The following is a 19,963-nucleotide window of genomic DNA, read 5'->3' as shown; positions in this document are numbered from 1 at the left end:
AAAGTGATATGTATTTCTTTAAATGATATAAAATTTAAGGAATAATTTTCTTTTCTTATTTAAAAAATTATCCAGCTGGCAGAAGAACATCACTTTATGGCCTTACAGAGGAAATGCCTGTTGACCTGGTTCCAGTGTAGTCAGGAAAGTCTGGCTAGGAAGATGACCCGGGCTGAACAGTTTTATTTCCAAATATTGCTTAGGAGAGTCATTCAGAGCTGGCTACAGGTAAGGCTATAGGGAAGCGCACTTTATTTTTATTTTTTATTTTTTTTAATTAAGTCTTTTGTACATAGATCATAAATACATTTATGCCCTTTTCAGTGTGTTGATTATTTGTACAGATTGGAGTGCTTAAATCATAATAATCAGCATAGCTTTCATTTATCCATTTATAGCATTAGGACATTTGTGTTCTACCCATGATAAAACCAACTTGTACTTGCAATGGGCTCCATAGCTGTGGTCCCCCTACTATCCCCTACTGTCCCTCCCATCCCTTCCCTCCTTCATAATAGCCTAAAGTTGTGTTTCATTTTTCATATGCAAGTATGAGTTACTATAAATTGGTTTCACAGTAGTACTGAGTACATTGGATACTTTTTTTCCATTCCTGAGATACTTTGCTAAGAAGACTATTTTCCAGCTCCATCCATGTAAACATAAAGGAGGTAAAGTCTCCATTTTTTTTTTACTGCTGCATAATATTCCATGGTATACGTACACCACAATTTATTAATCCATTCATGGGTCGATGGGCACTTGGGCTTCTTCCATGACTTGGCTATTATGAATTGAGCTACAGTGAACAGTCTGGTGCAAATGTCTTGATTGCCAAATGATTTTTGGTCCTTTGGGTATACACCTAGTAGAGGAATTGCAGGAATGAACTGCAGGTCTACATTTAGATCCCTGAGTGTTCTCCAAACTTCCTTCCAGAAGGAACGTACTAGCTTGCATTCCCACCAGCAGTGCAGAAATGTTCCCTTTTCTCCACATCCACGCCAACATCTGTTGTTTTGGGATTTTTGTGATGTGGGGTACTCTTACTGGAGTTAGATGGTATCTCAGAGTAGTTTTGGTTTGCATTTCTGTGATGATTAAAGATGATGAGCATTTTTTCATGTGTCTGTAGGCCATGCGCCTGTCTTCTTCAGAGAAGCTTTCTGTTCATGTCTCTTGCCCACAATGAAATGGGATCACTTGTTTTTTGCTTAGTAATGTTTGAGTTCTCTGTGGATTCTGGTTATTAGACCTTTGTTGGTAGTATAACTTGCAAAAATCCTCTCCCATTCAGAGGGCGGTCTATTTGCTTTACTTAGTGTGTTCTTGGCAGTGCAGAAGCTTTTAAATTTGATCATATCCCAGTAATGTATTTTTGATGTTGCTTCAATTGCCTGGGGTGTCTTCCTCATGAAGTATTCTCCCAGGCCAATTTTCTCAAGCGTTTCTCCTGCACTCTCTCTAAGAATATTTATAGTTTCATGTCTTAAGTCCTTTAACCAGTGAGAGTCAATTTTTGTTAGAGGAGAAAGGTGTGGGTCCAGTTTCAGTCTTCTACAAGTTGCCAGCCAATTCATCCAGCACTATTTATTGAATAGGGAATCTTTCTCCCAATTTATATTTTTAATAGGCTTATCAAAAATCAAATGATGATAAGTGTCTGGGTTCACCTCTTGGTCTTTAATTCTGTTCCATACATCTACCTCTCTGTTTTTGTGCCAGTACCATGCTGTTTTGATCACTATCGATTTATAATAAAGTCTGAAGTCTGGAAGCGTGATTCCTCCCGATTTGTTTTTATTTCTGAGTAATGTCTTGGCTATTCAAGGTTTTTTCTGTATCCATATAAAACAAAGTACTATTTTTTCCAGGTCTTTAAAATATGGGAGAGGTGCTTTAATAGGGATCGTGTTAAATCTGTAAATAGCTTTAAGTAGTGTAGACATTTTAACAATGTTGATTCTTCCCAGCCATGAGCATGGTATGTTTTTCCATTTGTTAACATCTTCAGCTATTTCTTTTCTCAGAGTTTCATAGTTGTCTTCATAGAGATCTTTCACATCCTTAGTTAGATACACTCCCAGATATTTTATCTTCTTTGGCACTACTGTAAAGGGAATAGAATCTTTGATTGCTTTTTCCCCTTGACTATTATTGGTGTATATAAAGTCTTCAGATTTATGAGTGTTAATTTTGTATCCTGAGACGTTACTATATTCCTTGATCACTTCCAGGAGTTTTGTAGTTGATTCCCTGGGGTTTTCCAGATATATAATCATATTGTCTGCGAAGAGTGACAATTTGATCTTCTCTGGTCCTATTTGGATCCCCCTGATTGCCTTTTCTTGCCTGATTGCGGTGGCTAAGACTTCCATTACAATGTTAAAAAGCAGTGGAGACAGGGCGGCGCTTGTGGCTCAGTGAGTAGGGCACTGGCCCCATATGCCAAGGGTGGCGGGTTCAAACCCAGCCCTGGCCAAACTGCAACAAAAAAATAGCCGGGCGTTGTGGCGGGCGCCTGTAGTCCCAGCTGCTTGGGAGGCTGAGGCAAGAGAATCACGTAAGCCCAAGAGTTAGAGGTTGCTGTGAGCCGTGTGACTCCATGGCACTCTACCAAGGGTGGTACAGTGAGACTATCTCTACAAAAAAAAAAAAAAAAAGCAGTGGAGACAGTGGGCATCCTTGCCTGGTTCCTGATCTGAGTGGAAATATTTTCAATTTTACTCCATTCACTATGATATTGGCTGTGGATTTGCTGTAGATGGCCTCTATCAGTTTAAGAAATGTGCCTTCTATACCTAATTTCTTAAGTGTTCTGAACAAGAAAGGATGCTGGATATTGTCAAAAGCTTTTTCTGCATCAATTGAGAGAATCTTATGGTCTTTGTTTAATTTGTTTGTGTGATGTATTATATTTATGGATTTACGTATATTGAACCATCCTTGGGACCCTGGGATGAAACCCACCTGATCGTGGTGTATAATTTGCTTGATGTGTTGTTGGATTCTGTTTGCTAGGATCTTATTGAATATTTTTGCATCAATATTCATTAGAGTATTGGTCTATAATTTTCTTTTCTTGTTGGGTCTTTTCCTGGTTTGTGGATCAGGGTGATATTTGCTTCATAGAATGAGTTGGGAAGTATTCCTTCTTTTTCTATGTTTTGGAAAAGATTAAATAATATAGGTACTAGTTCCTCTTTAAAGGTTTGGTAGAATTCTGATGTGAAGCCATCTGGTCCCAGGCTTTTCTTTTTGGGGAGATTTTTTATAGTTGATGCTATTTCAGAGCTTGTTATAGGCTTATTCAACATTTCTACTTCTTTCTGGCTAAGTCTGGGAGGGTGACATGTTTCCAAGTATTGATTTATTTCCTTCAGATTTTCATACTTCTGAGAGTAGAGTTTTATGTAGTATTCATTAAGGATATGCTGAATTTCTGAGGAGTCCATTGTTATTTGGCCTTTATCATTTCTGATTGATGAAATTAGGGATTTTACTCTTCTACTTCTGGTTAGTTTAGCTAACGGTTTATCTATTTTATTGACCTTTTCAAAAAACCAACTCTTTGGTTGATCTGTTGTATGATTCTTTTGTTTTCAATTTCATTAAGTTCTGCTCTAATTTTAGTTATTTCTTTCCTTCTGCTGGGTTTAGGGTTGGAAAGTTCTTCCTTTTCCAGTTGCTTGAGATGACTCATTAAGTTATTGATTTCCTCTCTTTCCCTTCTCTTGAGGAAGGCTTGCAATGCTATAAATTTACCTCTTAGGACTGCCTTTGCTATTTCCCAGAGGTTCTGATAGTTTGTTTCTTCATTAGTTTGTTTCTTCATTTTTGTTTTGTTCCAAAAATTTGGCAATTTCCTTCTTGATCTTGCCTATGACCCAGCTATCATTTAGCATGAGGTTATTTAGTTTCCATGTTTTTGTATGCGTGTGGAGATTCCTGTTGTTACTGAGTTCAACTTTTATTCCGTGGTAGTCTGAGAAAATACAAGGAATGGTTTCTATTCTTTTAAATTTGCTGAGGTTAGACTTATGACCTAATATGTGATCAATTTTGGAGGATGATCCATGGGCTGATGAGAAGAATGTGTATTCGGTTTTGTTAGGATGAAATGCTCTATAGATGTCTATTAGATGCAAATGTTGAATGGTTAAGTTTAATTCTAAAATTTCTTTGCTGAGCTTCTTTTTTGGAGGATCTATCCAAAACTGCCAGAGGAGTGTTAAAGTCTCCAACAATTATGGTGCTGGGGGGAATCAAATTGCTCATGTCAGTTAGAGTTTCTTTTATAAATTGAGGTGCATTCTGGTTGGGTGCATAGATGTTGAGAATGGAAATCTCATCAGGTTGAGTGTTGCCCTTAACAAATAAGAAGTGACCATCATTGTCTTTTCTTACTTTGATTGGTTTAAAGCCTATTGTATCTGCGAATAAAATTACAACACCTGCTTTTTTTTTATTTCCATTTGCCTGAATTATAGATGACCATCTCTTCAACCTGAGTCTATATTTATCTTTTAACATAAGGTGTGATTCTTGAATACAACAGATGTCTGGCCTGAGTTTTTGTATCCAGTCAGCCAATCTGTGTCTCTTTAGAGGGCAATTTAATCCATTCACATTAATTGAGAGTAATGATAAGCCAGACAGAGTTTTGGGTATCGAGTTTTTCGAAAGTGGACATTTTTAATCCTTTTGCCACTGTGGAAGTTCGAATTTGATCAAAAGTTTCTGAGTGATTTTACTTTGGTGGTGGAGGATTGTGTTGTTCATTATGGAGGATAGGTCTGAGAATATCCTGAAGAGCTGGTTTAGTAATGGCAAATTTCTTCAACATGTGAATGTCATTAAAGTATTTAATTTCTCCATCATAGATGAAACTCAGTTTAGCTGGATACAGGATCCTGGGTTGAAAGTTATTTTGTTTAAGGAGATTAAAGGTCAATGACCACCCTCTTCTAGCTTGAAAGGTTTCAGAGAGGTCTGCCGTCATTCTAATGTTCTTCCCCTTGTATGTAATGGTTTTCTTACTTCTTACAGCTTTCAGAATTTTCTCCTTCATATTCACTTTAGTGAAATTAATTATGTCTATGAGAATTTTTATTCAGGTTGAGTCGTGCCGGTGTTCTGAAACTGTCTGTTACCTGAATTTCCGAATCTCTGGGCATGTCTGGAAAATTCTCTTTAATTATTTCATGAAGCAAAGCATCTGTATCCTTCGCAGCAAGCTCATCACTTTCAGGTATTCCTATAAGGCGCATATTAGACCTCTTCGAATTATCACAGAGCTCTCTGAGAGAATGATCTGTTTTTGTTTTCCAATTTTTTTCCTCTTTGAGTATTTGGGAGCGTTCAAAAGCTTTGTCTTCAATATTGGAGATTCTTTTTTCTGCCTGCTCCATGCTGTTACTGAGGGATTCTACTGTATTTTTTAGATCTTTGAGGGCTGCAAATTCTTGCTTTAATGTGTCAAAATCTTTGGTCATTTTGTCTTTAAATTTGTTAAATTCTTGAGACATCTTTTGAATTTCTGCTTTAAATTCTAATTTCTTCATTTCCTCCATGTTGTTGATCTTATTTACTATCCAAACTCTGAACTCGATTTCTGACATCTCAGCCATTTGTTTGGGAATAGGATCTTGTACTGTATCTGCTTTATCATTTCTTGGGGAAGTCGATCTACTCTGATTTTTCATGTTGCCAGAGTTTTTCTGCTGATTCTGCCTCATGATTGTTTTTCACTGTTGGCTAGGTGGTCTGGTAAGATGAGATTGGATTGGGGTTTCCTGGGGTTTTTGTGGTTAACCAGCCCTTTGTTAAGGATCAGAGACTGATGACTGCAGTTTTTCCCCCTTTAGCTTTGCAAAGGACCGGTACAGTATTATAGTTTGAGGCTGGGGGAACCTGCTTGGTGTGGTGGGGTTAGGTGGCTCAATCTTGTATTCAACTGGTTCTTGTCCTATCCTGGTGGATCAGTGACTCTGGAGAAGTTTTAGCTGTGAAGAAATACAAGCAATTAAGGAACCCCACCTCCCCAGACAACAACTGAAATGGGAAAAATCGACCCTTCCTGTTACTACACAACCAAGATATCTCCTTAGAGGGTCCTTGGGTAATTGTCCCAAGTTAGGGGTTCCAAACCAATTGACTCTGTCAGTACGAACTCTCAGGTGGGAGAGTTTGAAAGGTCTCCAGCAGCTAGATAGCAGAGGTCTACTGGCTACTCAGATTTGGCTGTCTCCGATGCTCTACAGAGTCAGAAAGGCCCGCCCGGTAGCACACTAGGACCAGGGGGCTGAGTCTCTTTCTCCACTTTGTTCATTTTTCATGCCTAATCACTGGTGACCCCGCAGGGCTACAGCCCTGTTTCCTCCAATAATGCGAAGTGTCAGAGTCAAAGGAAAGTCAGTGCCTCCAAGGCCCGGCTACTGCCCTTGACTACCAGCTAGCTGTGAGAGCTGAGGCTTGCCTACCTCGGGTGTTCAATTTCCACTGGCGAGTGTTCCACTTGGGCTCAGTCTAATCCTGGGGGTACCAGGCCTGCAAATGCTTATTTCTCTCAGCCACCGCACCCTTGTCCCTGTTGCTGTGCAGCACCAGTATCTCCATAGAATGACTTCTAGTTTCCTCTGGCAGTGCACAGACTTGGGTGGGTGTTTCTCCAATATTGGACCCCGGCGTGATCACTCTATAGTTGCTGGATCTTTGTGGGAAGTGCCCCTGCACAGTTCCACTACTGCTGCGAAAGCCAGAGAATTCTGGCTGTAGGAGCAGCTCTAGGAGAGTGCTGCACATGGATCTGGCAGCTCTAGGAGAGTGCTGCACATGGATCTGGCAGCAGGATCTGGGGTACACTACATGGATTCTGGCAGTATCTAGTGCCCAGTGACTTCAGCAAGATCACTACTCCACTGGCAATTCTGGTCGGGCGGGGGCCTGGCACTGAGGCGAGGCAGGCTCAGTGGGCAGCTTCAGTGGTCTTCGGATGGGTGGGGCGTGGGCGCAGCAGGGGACCAACCGGGGTGGGGGGTACTCATTTAGGCAGGCAGGGAGGGGGTGCTGCTCATGAGCCTCTTCCCTCAGTCTCTGCAGCAGTTAGGAATCTGGTTTATCCGGTTGGGGGGAAGGGTGGACTGAAATTTCAGAATGGCAGGGAAAATGTAAGTTCAGTTTTTCTGCCTGGTAGAAGAATGATCAGAGTCACGGCAGGGTCCCTCTGGAGGAAGAAGTCCCCACTTCTTACTGCTCTCACCCGTGGGTTGAGACAAGAGGTCCTCAGTTCACTACTTGACTGAAGAAATCCCACAGGAGCAAACAAAGAATGAAAGGAAAAGGAAAAAAAGAAAAGAACCCACAGCTTTCTTGGGGAAGGGGTTGGGCATTTTTCCTTTCGGTTGAGTTTTGTACCTGGAGATTGTTGTCTTGGAATCACAGCTTGCCTCCGCAAGGGTGACCTATAGTTATCTCTCTTCTGTCTCGGTTGGGCTTCCTGTCTTCAGCTCCATCGGATAACCTCTGGATATTATCCTTCTCTCTGGACAGGAGCCTATGTTGGAGGCTGCATCCAGTCAGCCATTTTGCCCCTTCCCCTCGGGAAGCGCATTTTAAATATATCTGACGCTTAAGCCTACGAAAGAAAACTAAATGGAATCCAGAATGTCCATGGTCATTATGTTTTTTTTTTCAAGAACAAAATAGTAGACAATCCAATTCAGTGCTTTGCAAAATGAATTTAAAAATCTCAAATCAATTTTTTGTTAGTATAAAATCTTAAGCACATGTCTTTGTGCAGAGATTGTGTGTATATAAACTATAATGTATCATTTTGTCACCTTTTGTTATTATCCTCATTACTTATTTCTTGTCTCTCAGTGCTCCAGTGATTTTATTAGAACCCTACCTCTTAAATCTTGTAATTAATTCTATTACTATTTTTATAATATGTTATAGAGGATGTTATCTTGGCCCCTACATTGGTCGTTTCACTTCATGCCTCTTATATCCTTTGTTCCTGTTTTGTTTCTGTTTCGATTCTGTCTCATTCATACTGTTTATTTGCTCTAATTCTTTGTCCACTGGCATTTTTTTGTCTTTCTTCCGTTCCTGTCTTCATGCCCAGCACATGACTGATCTGAAGGAAGAAGTAAGAAAACTCTGTGTGCATTTTCTTCAGAAGAAGATTTTCAGGGCCTGGTTTAACATGGTCAGGGAAGCACAGATGGATTATCAGAGCAAACACAAGACTGCAGCAGAGCACAGTGACAGGTGAGGTTTTAATGTCCAAGAAAATTCACTATCTGACTTCACAATTATGCAACAAGATATTCTGTTTCTGGAATGTGTCTAAAAAGATAGGGTGGAGACCAAGGTACTCAGCAACACCAAGCAGGAGTGGGAATCTCAGCTCACCCACTGAGTACCTGAGTGAAGAAGATAGTAAACCCCCCAGAACTCTAGGGTCTCATCTTTGAAATGAGGGTGAGAATGAGGCCTGCCCTCTTTACCTCACAGGGACTGGCAAGAGAATAAAATGATGTGAAACACACTTGGGTGGCGCCTGTGGCTCAACAGAGTAGGGTGCCGGCCCCATATGCCAGAGGTGGCGGGTCCAAACCCAGTCCTGGCCAAAAACTGCAAAAAAAAAAAAAAAAAAAAAAATGTGAAACACATCTAAGAAAATTTACTATATTCTGTATTAGTCATATAGTTTTACTTTTTATGCTCAAATTCTTTTAAAATATTTATTGTGAAATATAATACAAACACAGATGGTGGGGTGGGGAAAACAAATACAGAAAAGTGCTTAAATCATACAAATACAGATTAATGAATTACTATGTAGTGGACCTCCATGTCACTAGTGAGGTGAAAAAGGAGAACATTGCTGACCCCTGGGCTCCTCCCCAATGACAAGCCTCTCCTAAAGATAAATTACTCTCCTGACGTTTCCAGTGAACACTTGCAGGCTTCAATGCTATGGTTTAGTTTTGCCTGATTTGTAACTTTATTTGTGGAATCATTCATATGCTATATTAAAATTTAAAATACAATAGTCTTATTTAATCCAGTATCTTTGGGAATTAATGTATTCCTTATAAGTAAGTTCTTCTCTAATTTTAAACATTTTGAGTGGAAATGTTTTGATTTCATTATCACTTCCCTTTGAGAGTGAATGAATGATCTGTCCTGTTTTGGTGATTTGGTGTCGTTGTTTATGAGCATCAGTTGATGTGGTGGGCACATTCAGTGATACTTCCAGGATCTCAGGTGTGAAACTATTTGTAAATGTAGAAAAGTGCCCCTTTGCTCACTACCCACAGATACATTTTTGTTCGCTCTGTTTTCATTTGTGTACAGTCTATTTGTGAACCTGCCACCAGGAGCTTACTTTGGCGGCACTGTACAATCAACTTGGTAAGATTTCATAACCTTGGTTCATCAGTGTCTCACAACTGTGTTTATGTCAATGTATGACAGTGTCTTGCTGAGTGGCACTCATTATTGTTGTGTGGTTTTGTGTACTGCTGAAACTTAAATTAGAGCAATGAACATTCATAAATCTTTTGTTAAACTTGGCTTGGCAAGAATGAAAGTGAAATTAGGGACATGTTAGTCCAAGTTTATGAAGATAATTCCCTAAAGACAACTGCAGTGTACAAATGGATTCAACATCTATCTGAGAGGACAGAAAGCATCACTGATGAAGAGAGATCAGTGCAGCTAATAACAAGCAGAACTGAAGAAAATATTGCAAAAATGAATCAAATTGTGTGTCAAAATCATCAGCTGACTGTGAGAAGCACAGCAGACCAAGTAAACATTGATAGAGAAACAGGAAAATCTTAACTGAAAATCTTGGCCAACAACTCATGTCTCTTACATCACAACAATGCACCAGCTTATACAGCACTGTCTGTGATAGAGTTTTTAGCTAGTAAACAAATAACTGTATTGGAACATGCTCCCTACTCACCTGATCTGGCTCCCAGTGACAATTTTATTTACCTGAAGATAAAGGAAATATTGAAAGGAGACATTTTGATGACATTCAGGAAATCAAGGGTAATAGGACAATAGCTCTACTGGCCTTTCCAGAAAAAAAAATTCCAAAATTGCTCTAAAGGGGGGACTACCACTGGTATCAGTGCATAGCTTCCCACGGGGAGTACTTTGAAGGTGACCATAGAGATAATTCACCAATGAGGTATGTAGCTCTTTTCCCAGGATGTGTTCATAAACTTTAAGTCAGACCTCGTATATGTGGGTGCATCTCTGTTATTTACAATATTTTTCCCATCTTATTACCTCTAGGGTGCCCACCTCCACCAAAACCTGCTCGTCTTTCTTTAATTGATTTCCAGTAGGCTGGGAAAACAGATAAGCAAATTGATTATAGTTTTGTTTAAATTTAAATAAATATGCAATAAGGGAGGGTATCCCTTTGAAAGAATGCTTGCACTTTAGAGCTTGAATTTTTCAGGCTCAATAGTTGTATACTCTGGAGAAATAACCTATTGAAGCTCCCTCTTCCTCTTTTATAAAATGAAGATGACAACAGAACTTTTCTCAGGAAGGAGTTGTGAAGACTAAGTGAGGTAACATAGTAACTCACTAAATGCACTGCTTAGCCCAAAATAATTGCTAACATTTTTTAGTTTAGTGTCATTGTGAATGTATTATTATTAAATGTCCTTTTTTCCTGCCTTTTTCTTCCTATTTCTCATAAAGTATACAGGCTGATACTCATTTGGGGGTTTGACACAAACCATCTTGTCTGATTGCAGTGTAGTCGGGGAGGGAGGTATATGTTATGATTTCCATTTTCAGGAAAAGAAATAAGGCGCAAGTGGGTAGGTGAATTGCCTAAGGTATACAAATAACAAATGACTGTTCCCTGGACTCCAAAATAGGTTTTCTAACTCTAATTCACCCTCCTTGATAAACTATAAAATATAGCAATAAAACAGTGACCCTATTCAGGGTTTGAAGTTATGAAATCAGTGCTGGAATCCATGCAAGCAACAGGAAATAAATTTTCAGCCAGCATCTAGTTGATGTAAAAGCATTATTGTGACTTCATTCTTCCTACTTTGCTTCTTGGTTACCATGCTCCACCCCACTAGCCTCCCAGAATGTTCCTGACATCAAAGCTCACTTCTGCTTCAGAGCTTTCACATGACCTGATCTCATCATGCAGCTCCCTGCTCAAATGTCACCTCCCCGACCACCCTAACTTCATCACTGACTAGCAATTAACCTGCTCTATTTCCTTCATAGTACTTAAGGCTCTCTGTAAACTGTCTGGCTCTCCCAATGGACTGGAAATGTAAAATTTTGCTCAGTACTGTGTTTTCAGTGCCTGATAGTGCTTAGTACATAGATATGCAGTAAATATTTGGTAAATGAATGACTGGATGGATTTTATTGCAGGATGACACTAATATTAAAAGTCACAGGACTTTGAAAAGGAGCTTTAACATTAAAAAATTGATATTCAAAGTTCTTGCCCAATTTTACACAAATGAAAGAATACTGTATAGACGAGCTGTTGACCTTTAAATTGCAACAATATTGAGAAAGATGATTCCCACTAAGAACATGAAGTTTGATTTTATATATCTATATCACTTCTAGGTAATTTTATAAACCTGGCATTTATATATACACAGTGGGACAAACAGATATCACCAAGCTTTAGTTTCTTGTTATCAGTAGTTATTTTGCAGTTCTGCAGACAGAACTTGGTACACCTTGTTTCATTATCAGCTGAATCAGTATGTCTAATACTGCCTTATAATTGTGGTTCTTAACCACAGTACCATCTTGAAGGAGGTAGTAATGAAAGTCACAGACCCGGACCCCAAAAAATGCATGTACATCACATACAACTTTACACAAAATGTCAAGGAGTTTATGGACCCCAGGTTAATAACCCTTACCTTGGTGATTTAAAAGTCATATTTATTACACAGTAGACACCCACATACAATTTATCAAGACATATTTGCCAAACATAAGAAATATCTAATAACATGATCCCTGGCTCTCAAGATTTGGCAGAAAACATATCAGATAGAGAAATACATACATACATACAGGTTTCCAGTTCAAAATGGTGACATATAAGCAATCTGACTTCACTTCCCATCATAGCAAAATGTGCTATGACCCAAAACATGTATATAGCACTAAGATTATCACCAGAAATATCCCAGGACTCAACTATGTAAATGGAAGAGTTTCTGGGGACAGAGAAGTGAAAAAACTCTGAGCAGATGGTAAGATAATCAGTCTGCCATATCGACAATGCTCCAACCCCAATCTGCCTGGCAAAAAGTGCATGGAAAAATTCCCCCCAACTCGTAGTTTCTATACTAGTGAGATAAAGGAAGACAACCAACTTCCCCCATCATCTTGGGCTCCCTAAAAGGATACCTGCCCCTGCCTAACTCACAGGAAGCATTGCAAGTGCCTGAAGGGAAATATCCCTGAGGACAGCCAAAGACAAAGCAGGAAGGCAGGACTACCACACCTAACCCAAGAAACTGCTCTTTATCTCAGACAAAGGAAATGCCAAATCATAGTGCTGTTCAACAGCACCACATTATAGCAGATTAAATCCACAGGTCCCCTGGGCATGAACCCTAAACCATCCATACCACACTACTGGGATATTCTGTTAGAAATCTCTCCCATCAGGGATGGGCAGCACTCTGATTGTTTACTAGAGCCAAAGCAAACCTGGGATTTAGCCACCATCTAGTGCCCAAAATGATCTGGGGGAGGGAGGCAAATTACAAAGATTCTCTAAGCAAATATATTCAATAATAAATAAGTCAGACAGAGATGACTGGAATAAATAACCAACCCTTCAATGCAAAGACATAGACATACACCCATAAGAAACAGTATCAAATAGAAAACCATCAGTTTCCCCAAATAACAAAGTAAGGAAATGGTGAATAACCATGAGACAGCAGTATGTGAGCGTGTCTGACAAAGAATTCAAAACAGCAGTTTTAAGTTGGTGATCTGTCTAAGGTAACACAGAAAACAATGCAGAAATTTGTCAGAGAAATATAAGAAGTTAAAATTTTAAAAAATGAAACAAATATTAGAACTGAGAAATATGTCTGCTGAACTGAAAATTATTATAGGCTCTTAACAGCAGAATGAATCAAGCGGGGAAAAGAATCAATGATCTCAAAGACAATCTACTTGAAAATGCACAGAAGAGAAAAAATAATGAGAATGGATGGAGATGGTCTATGAAATATATAATTACCATAAAAGAATAAATTAGAACAAAAAGAACAAAAGAATTATTATTGTACAAGAGGGGCTGAGCAAGAACAAGGGGTAGAAAGCTAATTACAATTAATAATAACAGAAAACTTGAGAAAGATAATAAATATCCAAGTACAGGAAGGTCAGAGAACACCGGATTCAACCTTTAATAATAACACTATCAAAAGTCAGGGACAAAAAGGATTGTAAAAGTAGCAAGAGAAAAGAAGCAAACACTATATAAAGGAGCTCCAATTCATCTGGCAACAGACTTCTCAAAGGAAACCATACCATCCAGCAGGAGTGGGGCAACATTTTCAAAGTGCTAAAGGAAAAGAACTGCCGTCCAAGAATACTATATCCAGCAAAGGTATCCTTCAAATGTAAAGGAGAGGTAAAAGTCTTTCTTAAACAAATAAAAACCGAGATAATTTACCACAATCTGACCAAGACATGCTAAAGGGAGTTTCTCCATCTGAAAGAAAAGAAATACTGACAACAAGAAAATATTTGAAGGTATAAATCCCGCTGGTAAAATTAAATACATGGACAATTCCAGAATACTCTAATACTATAATGGTGGTGTGCAATCCATGGATAAACTCTAGTATGAGCCCAAAATACAGATAAATCAAAAACAGTATTAACTACAGCAACCTGTTAAGAGATAATCAATATAAAATATGTATACTCCTGGGTGAAGGACACACAGCTACAATGTATTATGTAATCTAATTGTATGTACCCCCATATTAACCTGAAATTTAACAAAATGTATATGGAGACCAAAAAAAGTCAAACATTAAGGGATAAAGTTGAAATATGGGGGGAGGAGTTTCTTGGTTTCTATTTTTTTGTCAGTGTGAAGTTGTCACCTGTTTAAAATAACTTCTCGTCACCTTTCAAATAACTTGTTAAGTCTGTAAGATGATTTTTTGTAAGCCTCATGGTAACCACAGGGCAAAAACCTCTGGTATACTAACAATAAAAAGAAACAAAATAAGGCCAGGCTTCGTGGCGCACGCCTCTAATCCTAGCACTCTAGGAGGCTAAGATGGGTGGGATTGCTTGAGCTCAGAAGTTCAAGACCAACCGAGGTAAAAGCAAGACCCTGTCTCTACTAAAAATAGAAAAACTAGCAGACATTGTGGCAAGTACCTATAGTCCCAGTTACTCAGGAGAATAAGGCAAGAGGATCAGTTGAGTCCCAAAGTTTAAGGTTGCTGTGAGCTATGACACCAGGGCAGTCTACCCAAGGCAACTGAGTGAGACTCTGTCTAAAAAAAGAAAAAAGAAACAAAATAAAACATACTATCAGAGAAAATAACAAAGAAAGGAAGAGTTGCAAAATAACCAGAAAATAAACAACAAAATGGCAATAGTAAGGCCTTACTTGTAAATAGTAACACTGAATATAAATGGACTCAGTTCTCTAATTAAAAGACACAGAATGGATGGATAAAAAAAAAAAACAAAAAAAAAAACAAGACCCACCTATATGCTTCCTATAAGAAATCCAAGAAACACATAGACTGAAAGTAAAGGGATAGAAAAAGATACTCCATGAAAAGTGGAAACCAAAGAGTAGGAGTAGCTATACTTAGATAAAATAGACTACAAGTCAAAGACTCTAAAAAGAGATTTTACAAGATAAAATAGACTATAAGTCAAAGACTATAAAAAGAGATAAAGGTCACTGTATAGCATAAATGGGTCAGTTCAGCAAAGTATATAACAATTATAGATATCTATGCCAAGACCAGAGCACCCAAGTACATAAAGCAAACTTTAATAGACCTAAAGGGATAAATAGGCTGCAATACAATAATTGTGGGAGACTTCAGCATGCGCTTTCAGTAATGGAAAAATTACTCAGGCAGAAAGTCAACAAAGAAACATCAGAGTTAAACCACCCAGTAGGCAAAATAGGTCTAACTGACATTGACAGAATATTTTAACCAATTACTGCAGAATGTACATTCCTTTTCATCAGCACATGGAACAATCTCCAGAATAGACCATATCTGACGTCACAAAACAAGTCTCAACAGTTTCAAAAAAGTAGAAATCATATCTAGTATCTTTTCTGACCACAGTGGGAAAAAACTAGATACTAATAATGAGAGAAAGCTCAGAAACTATACAAACACAATGAATTTAACAACATGCTCTTGAACAAATGATTCAAAGAAGAAATTAAGAAGGAAATTAAAAAATGTCTTAAATGAAAATGGAAATATAGCATACCAAAATCTTAGAGATATGGCAAAAGTAGTCCTAAGAATAAGTGCACAGCATAAACACCTATATCAAAAAGTTGAGGCTATACATGTGCTCACGCCTATAATCCTAGCATTTTGGAAGGCCCAGGAGGAAGGGTTGCTTGAGGCCAGAAGTTTGAGACCAGCCTGGACAACACAACAAGAGCCTATCTCTATAAAAAAAAAATTGTTTTAAATGAGATGGGCATCATGGGACATGCCTGTAGTGCCACCTACTCAGGGGGCTGAGATGGGAGGATGTCTTGAACCCAGGAGTTCAAGGTTACGGAGAAATAAGATCAGGCCACTGAACTTCAGCCTGGGTGAACAAAGTAAGACTTTGTCTCAAAAGAAAAAAGAAAAATAGCCAGGCCTCATAGCTCACACCTGTAATCCTAGCACTCTAGGAGGTCAAGACAGGAGGATCCCTTGATGCCAAAAGTTCAAGACCAACCTGAGCAAGAGTGAGACTCTGTCTCTACTAAAAATAGAAAGACGCTGTGGCCAGGCACTGTAGTCCCAGCTACTTGGGAGGCTGAGGCAGGAGGATTGCTTGAACCCAGGAGTTTGAGGTTGCTGTGAACTAGGCTGACACCATGGCACTCTAGCCTGAGCATTTTTTTTTTGGGAAAAAAAAAGTCAGCATTTATCTATGCCAACAGAAAACAACCTGAAAAAGAAATCAAGAAAGCAATCCCATTTATAATAGCTACAAAGAATATAAAATGTCTAGGAATAAATTTAACCAAAATGAAAAATCTACATAAAACTATAAAACATTGATGAAGGAAATTGAAGAGGACATTTAAAAAATGGAAAGGTAGGGCAGTGCCTGTGGCTCGAGGAGTACGGCGCTGGCCCCATATACCAGGGATGGCGGGTTCAAGCCTGGCCCCGGCCAAAACTGCAAAAAAAAAAAAAACAATGGAAAGATATTCCATGCTCATGGAGTAGAATTAAGATTGTTAAAAATGATAGTACTATCTGAAGCACTTTACAGATTCAATGAATTCCTTATCAAAATACCAGTGACATTCTTCACAGAAATAGAAAAAATAATCCAAAGAATTATATGGAACCACAGAAGATTCTGAGTAGCCAAAATAATCCTAAGCACAAAAAAAAAAACAAAACAAAACCCAAAGCTGGAAGCATAATCCTATATGATTTCAAAATATAGTATAAAGATATAATAATCAAATAAGTATGGTACTGGCATAATAGATGCATAGACCAATGGAACAGAATAGAGAACCCAGGTATAAATTCACACATTATAGCACACTAATTTTCAACAAAAGCACCAAAGGCATGAAATGAGGAAAAGCACAGTCTCTTTAGTAAGTGCTGCTGGCAAAACTATATGCAGAGGAATGAAACTAGACCTTTATCTCACCATATAGACTCTATATAGACTCTCTATCTCACCATATACAAAAATCAAATAAAAATGGATTAAAGGCATAAATCTAAAACCTGAAGCCAAAAATATTGGTGAAACACCTTCCAGGACATGGGTCTGGTCAAAGAATTTTTTGCAAAGATCTCAAAAAGCATAAGCAACAAAAGCAAAAATAGACATTTTTAAACCTCTATACTAGAGGTTTATGCCTTGTGGTTACCATGAAGCTTACAAAAATCATTTTACAGACGTAAGTTATTTTAAAGGAGACAAGAAGTTAAACAGGTGACAACTTCATACAGACAAAAAAATAGAAACCAAGAAACTCCTCCCCCTGTATTCCAACTTTATCCCTTCACGTTTGACTTTTTGTTATCTCCATCTACATTTTGTTAAATTTCAGGTTAATATGAGGGTCCATTTTAAGACATTTTTAAAATAGGAAGACCAGGGCAGAGTGGGAGACAGTCCAGGGATGCTGTGGGCCAGACAGCCAAGTATCAAGAGCTGTAATAGGTGGGCAGACTGGATAAAAGAAGAAATCAGTGAAGCAGTTCCACTCTTAAGAGCCTTTTTTTTTTTTTTTTAAGTAGTACCTCCACCAAGAAAAATCAACATTATCAAAAACATGAGGCTTAGGGCCTGTAGCTCAGCGGCTAGGGCACCAGCCACATACATGAGAGCTGGCAGGTTCAAATCCAGCCCGCACCTGCCAAACAACAACTACAACCAAAAAATAGCTGGGCCCGAGACTGTGAAGTAGCTGTGATGCCACCACCCTCTACCCAAGGCAACAGCTTGAGACTGTCTCAAAAAATAAAACATGAAACAACCAATATCCATAAAATTAATGGAGACAGGTGCATTCTAGGGTTTCATTAGATGGTCAAGAGGCCAGGACAAATGCCATCTCCGCCTCTAGTTATAAAAATATGAATGTAACCATCTGTACTTTGTTTCAACAGCATTAACTCCACTTGTAATTCCACACACACACGTTATTCTTGCATCTTTGCCTTTTCTCAAGACATGCCTTCTCCTAGGAAAGTCTTTTCTTTGCCTGACAAAAATTCAGACATCTCCTTCAAAAACTGCTGTCCCTTAGCACCAGACTGGGAAGTGCCCCATGCTTATCTCCCTGAATGTACCTTCCCACTGTATGGAAACTGTGTTCACCAGTTTCGTTCTCACCCGGGCAGACACTCCTCTGGCTTACCTTCATACCCGTGTGTTCGGCTGTAGTAGGCCCTAATAAATCCTAAAAGGCCACGCATGTGTCCCCGTGACCACAGAAACACTCGGCTTCCACAACTGATCCTTCATAACTACAATTCCAGAACGTGACATTATTATATTTTTTCTCAGCCCCAATTCAAGACTTGCTGTTTTTGTTGTTGGAGGTAAGCTTACCAACAGGTTTTTTCAATCTGGGACTTGATGCCCGTACCTATGGCATATTGTACAATTTTCTAGCATCTTTACTGCAAGGGCTGCAGCTGCTGGAGGGAGTCCTTGCCTGGGTCCAGCATACAGGCTGTGATCAGATCAGCTGAGGAGTGCGACTCACAGCCTGGCATCATCAGAGGCCACTGGGGGGGCTCTCCTCAAACGTCACCTCCTCAGAGTATCCCTGACCACTTGGTTGAAAATGAAAATAACCTCTCAGCCACTGTCATCTCCTTTTATTGCTTTATTTTCTTCCCAGCATTTCATACTGTCTGAATCCCAGTTGTGATTTCCATACCTTTTATATAACGTTTTATTGGCATAATTATTTTTATAAAATTTTTAATGTATTTCAGATGAAAAGTCTCTTGTCCTTAGCATTTCCCTTTTTTCTTTCTTTATCCTTAAAGGAGGATTCTCTGGATCACATTTCAGATGTGGAAGAAGTTTCCAAAACTCATGAAAGAGGAAAGAATAAAAGAAGAACGGCGACAGCAACTCCGTAGGAGGGTGGCCGAGATTCTCCCGGACTTCCAGGTGCTGACACCTGCAAGTGACTACTAGTTATGTATCAGTGTTCAGATCATTGGCCCTTGAAGAAGATAAGTCTTTGGCAATGATGAGGCTGGGGATCTGTTGGTCCGTAATTTGTGTGTGCTGTCTCCAGCCCCCATACATACACACACCTGGTTTATTTTCTGTGAAATAGTTCTTGGATCAAATGAATTACTTGGGGAATTTTTATTTCCTTCTTTGATTTTTTTTCCTGAGTTGCTAATTATTTATCACAGTGGGATCATCCAAAGGAAGTGTAGAGCTCTCCTGTTCTAATGTATCCTATATATTTTTAGCATAGTAATCTTAAAAAAGAACAAGTGTTTGCCTGCCTGAGCCTGTGAAGAAAAAGCTGTCCTTATAGCTTAACATGAGTTGTTAACAAATGTAACTTTAATTAAATAGAAATAAAAAGTAGTGACTACTTAGCAAAGGAGGCACAAGTGGTCCAAGTGGTCCGTCTTCTGGAGCCTCCGCCTCAGTGACAGGCTCCACCAGACCCTGACTTTTGTGACCACCCTGCTGGCAACCATGATCATGGGTACTCCACACAGAGGGCAGTAGCTTTTCCTGATTTCGGAGAAAACTGGGGCACCAAAGGTACTTCTCTTTAGTGCACCTTGCTAAGCATGAAAGAAATTCCAAAGCTAATACTATCAAACAACCTTGCAAGTCATTCAACTATCTGTTCACACTCCCCATTGCAACTGCTAAATAATACAATCAAATTGTCTTCTAGTCCTCTGTTCAGTTTGATCTAGATATTGAGATAACCTATCTTGAATTTAAAGAATGTTTTAATTGTTAAAGTGCTAAAAGACTGATAAAATGTTCTCTATGAATTGTCTTAGAGAAGAACTGTTTGCTTGAAAAAAATGTTTCATTACAAATTACATGTTTATTATAAGAAATTCATGTAGTCCGTAAATGCACACAGTAAAATGAGAAAGTCCTTTGCAGCCCTGAGGTAACTTGTTTTATTTGTTGAAAATTTGAGTTGGCA

The 19,963-nt window shown here is 38.8% G+C and overlaps 1 protein-coding gene across 3 annotated transcripts in view; it reads left to right on the top strand.

Moving 5' to 3' along the window:
* The window catches only part of CCDC191 (coiled-coil domain containing 191), an 87,444-nt gene extending 67,554 nt beyond the window's left edge, over window positions 1-19,890 (top strand). For 2 of the 3 annotated variants that reach the window (XM_053565589.1, XM_053565591.1), the window contains 4 exons: window positions 76-228; window positions 8,129-8,274; window positions 9,367-9,423; window positions 18,816-19,890. In XM_053565589.1, coding sequence (XP_053421564.1) covers window positions 76-228; window positions 8,129-8,274; window positions 9,367-9,423; window positions 18,816-18,969 — 510 coding nt within the window. In that variant the 3' untranslated portion in view covers window positions 18,970-19,890. The remainder of the gene's footprint in view (window positions 1-75; window positions 229-8,128; window positions 8,275-9,366; window positions 9,424-18,815) is intronic. The other variant, XM_053565590.1, reaches the window with a different exon arrangement.
* Window positions 19,891-19,963: the final 73 nt, after the last annotated feature.

Source organism: Nycticebus coucang, chromosome 16 (assembly GCF_027406575.1).
Source record: "Nycticebus coucang isolate mNycCou1 chromosome 16, mNycCou1.pri, whole genome shotgun sequence".
NCBI classification, from domain to species: domain Eukaryota; kingdom Metazoa; phylum Chordata; class Mammalia; order Primates; family Lorisidae; genus Nycticebus; species Nycticebus coucang.
Note: the sequence above shows the minus strand (reverse complement) of the source record. Positions and strands in the feature narration are given on the sequence as shown.